At 54.6% G+C, this 9,141-nt stretch overlaps 1 protein-coding gene across 1 annotated transcript; it reads left to right on the top strand.

Annotated features, from left to right (window-relative positions):
• The first annotated feature begins 7,229 nt into the window (after window positions 1–7,229).
• LOC135532319 (muscarinic acetylcholine receptor M5-like) lies at window positions 7,230–8,863 on the top strand. Its single transcript, XM_064959887.1, has one exon. The coding sequence runs from the start codon at window positions 7,250–7,252 to the stop codon at window positions 8,861–8,863; it is 1,614 nt and encodes a 537-aa protein (XP_064815959.1). The 5' UTR covers window positions 7,230–7,249.
• The last annotated feature ends 278 nt before the right edge of the window (window positions 8,864–9,141 follow it).

Raw genomic sequence — 9,141 nt, forward strand, 5'->3', positions numbered from 1 at the left:
TGAATCCGTCAATAGCCTTGGTGTGTGGAGGAAACACCTATTGAATCCGTCAATAGCCTTGGTGTGTGGAGGAAACACCTATTGAATCCGTCAATAGCCTTGGTGTGTGGAGGAAACACCTATTGAATCCGTCAATAGCCTTGGTGTGTGGAGGAAACACCTATTGAATCCGTCAATAGCCTTGGTGTGTGGAGGAAACACCTATTGAATCCGTCAATAGCCTTGGTGTGTGGAGGAAACACCTATTGAATCCGTCCAATAGCCTTGGTGTGTGGAGGAAACACCTATTGAATCCGTCAATAGCCTTGGTGTGTGGAGGAAACACCTATTGAATCCGTCAATAGCCTTGGTGTGTGGAGGAGAATCCGTCAATAGCCACCTATTGAATCCGTCAATAGCCTTGGTGTGTGGAGGAAACACCTATTGAATCCGTCAATAGCCTTGGTGTGTGGAGGAAACACCTATTTGAATCCGTCAATAGCCTTGGTGTGTGGAGGAAACACCTATTGAATCCGTCAATAGCCTTGGTGTGTGGAGGAAACACCTATTGAATCCGTCAATAGCCTTGGTGTGTGGAGGAAACACCTATTGAATCCGTCAATAGCCTTGGTGTGTGGAGGGGACACCTATTGAATCCGTCAATAGCCTTGGTGTGTGGAGGAAACACCTATTGAATCCGTCAATAGCCTTGGTGTGTGGAGGGGACACCTATTGTACAATTTGAAGAGGAAATTACAGTCCAAAAAATCTTTACATTTTCAATGACTCACCCAGTGATGTGCAGCTCCCTCAGCGGCGATGGCCGATGTGTTGGTGCCAAAAGACCATCTCCTTCCTTTTCATTTGTAATAACAATGCTGTTCGCTCAATCAGGCTATTTGGAAATTAATCAAATATTTTCGTAGCCTAAAGACAAGTATTTTTGCTTCAGCAGGAGACATTTGCTTTCCAACCTGTGCTTTCCCAACGATTGTATTTGAAATATTGAAAAAGGCCTTTTTTTTGGGCTGCATTCTGTTCACAGATTTGCCACGCGTTCTCGACTGTAGGCATGCCTTGTGATTGGACGACACACAATCCACAGCTAGGCTATTTAAAAAGAAAAAAAAAAGCTATTGATCCTCTGTGGCTAAATTCTAAGCTACTCCTGGGGTAGTATTATGAATTATTTAATTTATTTCTGAAAATAATTATAACTCTATAACTTAAGTCATGTATTTTAATTTATAAGTGGTGCTGCATCCCCACATAGAAAGATCCCCTCCCATGGCTATGATTCAATTGGGAAATAAATGATAAAGTACAACTATGGAGAGATGAGAGTTGAGAGATGCAGGCTCGTCACTATAAGAGCAGGGAAACCAAATAAGTTATTAGGACAAGGGGGCAAGAGAATTACAAGGCATTTATGAATTTACATTGCAAACAGTGGACTGATTTCACGCCACGAGAAGTACATCCTGGGAAAAAGGTTCGCTACACATGAAACTGAATGTGCATGTTCCAGCAGGATACATTACAAATTTGGGGCCACCAAGCCACATCACCACAGTTCTGACATTCAAGTTCTGTGAGAGGCACTCAGGCACAAGCAGGGTCTAGAGGGGGAGAGAGGGGCAGGGAGATAGGCTCAGGGAGGTAGAGCAGTGTTGTGTAGGGAGACAAAACATCAGGGAGACAGTGCTAACCATGTGATAGAGGGGGAGAGAGGGGGCAGGGAGACAGAGGGGGAGAGATCAGGGAGACAGAGGGGCAAATACGTTTTTTAGGCTAATTTGATTTAGGGAGACAGAGGGGGAGAGAGGGGCATAGAGGGGCAGGGAACTTGGGCAGGGAGATAGTGGGGAGAGAGGGGCAGGGAGACAGAACAGTGGAGATGAGAGACAGGGAACAGAGCGGGAGAGAGGGGTAGGAGATAGAGGGGGAGAGAGGGGCAGGAGACAGAGGGGGATCAGGGAGATAGATGGGGAGAGAGGGGCTGGGAGATAGATTCTAGGGGGCAGGTCCATAAACCAGGGAGATAGAGGGGGAGAGAGAGGGGCAGGGAGGTAGAGGGGGAGAGAGGGGCAGGGAGGTAGAGGGGGGGAGAGAGGGGCAGGGAGACAGAGGGGAGGGCAAGGGGCAGAGATTCCAGAGGGGCAGGATCAAGTTGAAGGGAGATAGAATAACAGGCGCTGGGAACATGACGTTTTCAGACAGTAATGCAGGGAGACAGGGGGAGAGAGGGGCTGATGATTGCAGGAGACACAGGGGAGAGATTTTCACAGAGCCACAGGGAGAGGTACTGGATCCTAGAGGGGGAGAGGGGCAGGGAGACAGAAGGGAGGCAGAGGGAGAGAGGGTCAGGGAGGTAGAGGGGGCGAGAGGGCAGGGAGACAGAGGGTGAGAGGCAGGGAGACAGAGAGGGGGGAGACAGAGGGTCAGGGAGACAGAGGGGAGAGAGGGGCAGGGAGACAGAGGGGGAGAGAGGGGCAGGAGACAGAGGGAGATAGGGAGACAGGGGGGAGACCGGGGGGGAGACCGGGGCAGCGAGACAGAGGGGGAGAGGGGCAGGGAGATAGATGGGGAGAGAGGGGCAGGGAGACAGAGGGGGAGAGCAGGGGATCCAGGGAGACGGGAAGAGGGGCAGGGAGATGGGGCAGGGAGACAGAGGGGAGAGAGGGGCAGGGAGATAGATGGGGGAGAGGGGCAGGGAGATAGAGGGGAGAGATCAGGGAGACAGAGGGGAGAGAGGGTCAGGGAGACAGAGGGGAGAGAGGGGCAGGGAGATAGAGGGGAGAGAGGGGCAGGGAGACAGAGCGGGAGAGAGGGGCAGGGAGATAGAGGGGGGAGAGGGGAGGGAGACAGGGAGATAGATGGGGGAGAGCAGGGAGGCAGGGAGAGAGGGGCAGGAGAGGTAGAGGGGGAGAGGGGCAGGGAGACAGAGGGGAGAGGGGCAGGGAGGTAGAGGGGGGAGAGGGGGCAGGGAGACAGAGAGGGAGGGGATAGAGGGGGAGAGAGGGGCAGGGAGGTAGAGGGGTAGAGGGGGAGAGAGGGGCAGGGAGACAGAGGGGGAGGGGGAGAGGGGCAGGGGCAGGGAGATAGAGGGAGAGAGATGCAGGGAGACAGAGGGGGAGAGAGGGGCAGGGAGATAGAGGGGGAGAGAGGGGCAGGGAGACAGAGGGGGAGAGAGGGGCAGGGAGATAGAGGGGGAGAGAGGGGCAGGGAGACAGAGGGGGAGAGAGAGGCAGGGAGACAGAGGGGGAGAGAGGGGCAGGGAGATAGAGGGGGAGAGAGGGGCAGGGAGACAGAGGGGGGGGAGAGGGGGAGAGGGGGCAGGGAGACAGAGGGGAGAGAGAGGGGCAGGGAGAGGGGGCAGGGAGACAGAGGGGGAGAGAGGGGCAGGGAGATAGAGGGGGAGAGAGGGGCAGGGAGACAGAGGGGGAGAGAGGGGCAGGGAGACAGAGCGGGAGAGAGGGGCAGGGGGAGAGAGAGGGGGAGAGAGGGGCAGGGAGACAGAGGGGGAGAGAGGGGCACCGGGGGAGACGAGAGGAGCAGGGAGATAGATGGGGAGAGAGGGGCAGGGAGACAGAGGTAGAGGGGGGGGGAGAGAGGGGCAGGGAGATAGAGGTAGAGGGGCAGGGGGGGGAGAGAGGGGCAGGGAGACAGAGGGGGAGAGAGGGGCAGGGAGATAGAGGGGGGGAGAGAGGGGCAGGGAGACAGAGGGGAGGGAGAGAGGGAGAGAGGGGCAGGGGAGGGGGAGAGAGGGGCAGGGAGATAGAGGGGGAGAGAGGGGCAGGGAGACAGAGGGGAGAGAGGGCAGGGAGACAGAGGGGAGAGAGGGGCAGGGAGACAGAGGGGAGAGAGGGGCAGGGAGATAGAGGGGGAGAGGGGGGTAGAGGGGGAGAGAGGGGCAGGGAGACAGAGGGGGAGAGGGGCAGGGAGTAGAGGGGGGAGAGAGGGGCAGAGAGGGGCAGGGAGATAGAGGGGGAGAGAGGGCAGGGAGATTTTCAGAGGGGGGAGACAGAGGGGAGAGAGGGGCAGGGAGACAGAGGGGAGAGAGGGGAGGGGAGGACAGAGGGGGAGAGAGGGGCAGGGAGGAGACAGAGGGGAGAGGGGCAGAGGGGGAGAGAGGGGCAGGGAGACAGAGGGGGAGAGAGGGGCAGGGAGATAGAGGGGGAGAGAGGGGCAGGGGGAGGGGGAGAGAGGGAGACAGGGGGGAGAGGGGCAGGGAGAGAGGGAGAGATGGGGCAGGGAGACAGAGGGGGAGAGAGGGGCAGGGAGAGGGGCAGGAGACAGAGCGGGAGGCAGGGAGAGGGGCAGGGAGACAGAGGGGGAGAGAGGGGCAGAGAGGGAGAGGGGGAGAGAGGGGCAGGAGGTAGAGCGGGAGAGAGGTGCAGGGAGACAGAGGGGGAGAGAGGGGCAGGGAGATAGAGGGGGAGAGACGTGCAGGGAGACGGAGAGCAGGGGTAGAGGGGGAGAGAGGGGCAGGGAGGTAGAGGGGAGAGAGGAGGCAGGGAGACAGAGGGGGAGAGAGGGTCAGGGAGATAGATGGGGAGAGAGGGGCAGGGAGACAGAGGGGAGAGAGGGGCAGGGAGACAGAGGGTGAGAGAGGGGCAGGGAGACAGAGGGTGAGAGAGGGGCAGGGAGACAGAGGGGTGAGAGAGGGGCAGGGAGACAGAGGGTGAGAGAGGGGCAGGGAGACAGAGGGGGAGAGAGGGGCAGGGAGACAGAGGGGGAGAGAGGGGCAGGGAGACAGAGGGGGAGTGAGGGGTTAGGGAGAGAGGGGCAGGGAGATAGATGGGGAGAGAGGGGGGGGAGACCGGGGCAGCGAGACAGAGGGGTAGAGAGGGGCAGGGAGATAGAGGAGGAGAGACAGAGAAAGGGTCAGGGAGACAGAAGGGGAGAGAGAGGGGCAGGGAGACAGAGGGGCAGGGAGATAGAGGGGGAGAGAGGGTCAGGGAGACAGAGGGGGAGAGAGGGGCAGGGAGACAGCAGGGGGGTAGAGGGAGGGGGCGAGAGGGGCAGGGAGACAGAGGGGGAGACAGGGGCAGGGAGACAGAGGGGAGAGAGGGTCAGGGAGATAGATGGGGAGAGAGGGGCAGGGAGGTAGAGGGGGCGAGAGGGGCAGGGAGACAGAGGGTGAGAGAGGGGCAGGGAGACAGAGGGTGAGAGAGGGGCAGGGAGACAGAGGGTGAGAGAGGGGCAGGGAGACAGAGGGTGAGAGAGGGGCAGGGAGACAGAGGGTGAGAGAGGGGCAGGGAGACAGAGGGTGAGAGAGGGGCAGGGAGACAGAGGGTGAGAGAGGGGCAGGGAGACAGAGGGGGAGAGAGGGGCAGGGAGACAGAGGGTGAGAGAGGGGCAGGGAGACAGAGGGGGAGAGAGGGTCAGGGAGGTAGAGGGGGCAGGAGATAGATGGGGCAGGGAGACAGAGGGTGAGAGAGGGGCAGGGAGACAGAGGGTGAGAGAGGGGCAGGGAGACAGAGGGTGAGAGAGGGGCAGGGAGACAGAGGGTGAGAGAGGGGCAGGGAGACAGAGGGTGAGAGAGGGGCAGGGAGACAGAGGGTGAGAGAGGGGCAGGGAGACAGAGGGGGAGAGAGGGGGCAGGGAGACAGAGAGGGGAGAGAGGGGCAGGGAGACAGAGGGGGAGAGGGAGGGTTAGGGAGACAGGGGCAGGGAGACCGGGGGTAGAGAGGGGCAGGGAGATAGAGGAGGAGAGAGGGGCAGGGAGGGGAGAGGGAAAGGGTCAGGGAGACAAAGGGGGAGAGAGGGGCAGGGAGACAGAAGGGGAGAGAGGGTTAGGGAGACAGAGGGGAGAGAGGGTTAGGGAGACAGAGGGGGAGAGAGGGGCAGGGCGATAGCGGGAGACAAAGGCAAATTGAACAAGGTAGAAAGGATAGAGATATGCTGGGGTCGAAGGAGGGAGCGGGAGGTAGAGAAAGAGAAAGAAATTGTGTTATAAAATCACTTAATTAAGTCAACCTAACGTTCATGTCCTCCACACAGTGACCTTATCAGAGCATTGCTCCAGCCCTAGTACTCTCTCTCTAACCCAAAATGTTTAGTATTCTAGGTTGAGGGAGAGATGTTTTATGTTCAACCAGGCAGGCTTGAGATAAGGAACTCTACCTAATAATAGTTAACCAGCTATGAGTTAGTAAAAAAAAGGTTTCAGGTTTGCTAACAGAGGTCAATAACGGCTTTGTAATTTACATGATGTGTAATTATACTTTCAACAGAGTATACTCTTTCACCCCAAAATAAAAGGATACATATGTAATGTTGTCACAAGTAGCACACAGCAGTTGCACCTCAGGGAGTTGAATTAGGCTAGAATGTTCAGGCTATTCTACGTCAGTGAATCACTGCTTCTCTAGATAGTGCCAGTATTTAGAATTGGGGAGCAATGGCCAATGGCCATTTTATATAGTATGCCTACCTCTCATTCTTCAAGCATAGCAAAAAAAATACTCAATATGTTTACATCCTTGCGGAGGTGAGAAGTGTCCCCCACTGGCCATTCGGCATGCGCCAACAACATTGCACGCCAACAACATTGCACACCAACAACATTGCACACCAACAACATTGCACACCAACAACATTGCACACCAACAACACTGCACACATGACTTCCAATGACGCGTGTTTCACTTGAAAACGTGATCGACAACTAGCCAATTTTAGTTCAAAGACCTTCCGGAGATGTTCAACATGTCAGCTAGTTAGCTAATAAACTAATTATCGATATCGCAACAACAACAGTTATTTGAGTGTGATACATTTTGCCAGCTCCTCACCCTTCCAAATGTGGCAGGTGACCCGCCGCACACCTCGGCCTTGATAATGGTCCCTTTTGCCCCCTCCGTTCCATATTGTCCGTCTTCCCCGGACCCTGTGTTCCCACTCGAGGTCCCGCTGTCACCCCCACCTCGGGTCATTGTTTCCGCCTGACAATGATTCCTCATTTAATGACTTCAAAATTACAAGATTTGAAAAACATGTTTGACAAATTGTTTAAATAATTATAAACCAAATAGAAAACTTCAGTGATGAACATTTATCAAACAACAAATTACATATGATTTTTAATTTAAATTTTAAGTCAAAAAGCCTAAACTGATTTTTGAAAGATACCCCAATATATAATGTGTCTTATCCTTGTTTTTTCGTTTCTTTCAGGGGAGCCAGCGGTAAATAATAATGGAGCCACAGAGAGACATTTCCCTATCTATCGCTTCACTGTAACATATCGAGACAACCACTCAAAATGGACGTCAAGGACCTCCAGATCCAAAACTCCACGTTCGAAAGCAACACATCAGACATTCAGCCCGTCCCACACAACCTATGGGAGGTCATCACCATAGGGACCGCATCGGCCATCGTCAGCCTGATAACAGTCGTAGGCAATGTTCTTGTGATGCTGTCGTTCAAGGTCAACAGTCAACTAAAGACAGTCAACAACTACTACCTTCTCAGCTTAGCCTTCGCTGACCTCATAATAGGAGTTCTGTCCATGAACCTATACACTTCATACATCCTAATGGGCTATTGGTCGTTAGGGAACCTAGCCTGTGACCTCTGGTTAGCCATGGATTACGTGGCCAGCAATGCCTCCGTTATGAACTTGTTAGTCATCAGTTTCGACAGGTACTTCTCCATCACAAGGCCGTTGACCTACAGGGCCAAGAGGACGCCGAAGAGGGCGGCTATTATGATTGGTCTAGCGTGGCTAGTGTCGTTTGTCCTCTGGGCGCCGCCTATTCTGTGCTGGCAGTACTTTGTCGGAGGTCGGACGGTCCCGGCAGACCAGTGCCAGATCCAGTTCTTCTCCGAGCCGGTGATCACGTTCGGCACCGCCATCGCTGCCTTCTACATCCCTGTCTCCATCATGACCTTCCTCTACTGTAAGATCTACAAGGAGACAGAGAAACGCACCAAGGACCTGGCTGAGCTGCAGGGCCTCACCACATCTGGTCACCCAGAGACTGTTAATAAACCCCAGAAAACAGTTCTGTTACAGTCCTGTTTCAGCTCCAGCAACGACAGGAGGGACAGAAGAAACCAGGCCTCGTGGTCCTCGTCCAATCAGAGTAACGTCACCAAGACCACGACCCGGTCGGACGAGTTGGCCTGGGCCCGGGCCGACCAGGTCATATCCTTCAACAGCTACACTTCATCTGACGAGGAGACTCAACATCCTGTTTCCGCTGCAACTTCCCAGGGGTCGTCCAAAGGTCAAGATCAGACTGAAAACGGACAGGCTCCCGCTGGTTATGGTGATGATGAAGAAAGCGAGTACTTTCCGACCGCCACCCCACCTCCGAAAAAACCCAACAAGAAGGGCATCTCCTACAAGTTCAAACCGGTCTCGAAGGATACCAGCAGCCCTCAGAATGACAAAAACCCCAACACAGACCCTAAAACAGCCTCTCCATGTCTCTCTGAGTCTGACCAGACAGGAGGACAGAACCACCACCAGAACTCCTCTCCATCATCCTCAACCACCACCAAGCCCATGGACCCCGTCCTGAAGAGCCAGATCACCAAGAGGAAGAGGATGGTCCTCATCAAGGAGAAGAAAGCTGCCCAGACCCTCAGTGCCATCCTCCTGGCCTTCATCCTAACATGGACGCCGTACAACATCATGGTGCTCATCTCCACCTTCTGTTCTGACTGCATCCCTGTGTCTCTCTGGCACCTGGGCTACTGGCTCTGTTATGTCAACAGCACCATCAACCCCATGTGTTACGCATTGTGTAATAAGACTTTTCAGAAGACCTTTAAGATGCTGTTGATGTGTCAGTGGAGGAAGAAGAGAGGGGAGGATAAGCTGCACTGGTGCGGACAGAACCCGGCCATCAACAGCAAGATGACATGATGTGGTGCGGAATAGAGAATATATATATATTTGGGCATTCAGCAGCAGACACAATTTTTTTTAAATCCAAAACTCCTCCCTGTACAGTAAGCAGATATGTTCAGCATATATGGCCCATGTGGGTATTAAACCCACACCTGGTGTTGCTCGTGCCAAGCACTAATCAACGGAGCACAATTGCCCCAACGTTATGAATTGTAAAACTGGTGTAGTGTTTGAGCAGTGTCTGGTGAATGCATCTGTGCTTTTATCAAATTATAAAAAGTTGCACATTAAAT

The sequence above is a fragment of the Oncorhynchus masou genome, unplaced genomic scaffold (genome assembly GCF_036934945.1).
Source record: "Oncorhynchus masou masou isolate Uvic2021 unplaced genomic scaffold, UVic_Omas_1.1 unplaced_scaffold_1813, whole genome shotgun sequence".
NCBI classification, from domain to species: Eukaryota; Metazoa; Chordata; class Actinopteri; order Salmoniformes; family Salmonidae; genus Oncorhynchus; species Oncorhynchus masou.

What these genes read in the sequence shown, in the direction of transcription:
- LOC135532319 (XM_064959887.1), top strand. Translation starts at nt 7,250, where the DNA reads ATGGACGTCAAGGACCTCCAGATCCAAAACTCCACGTTCGAAAGCAAC.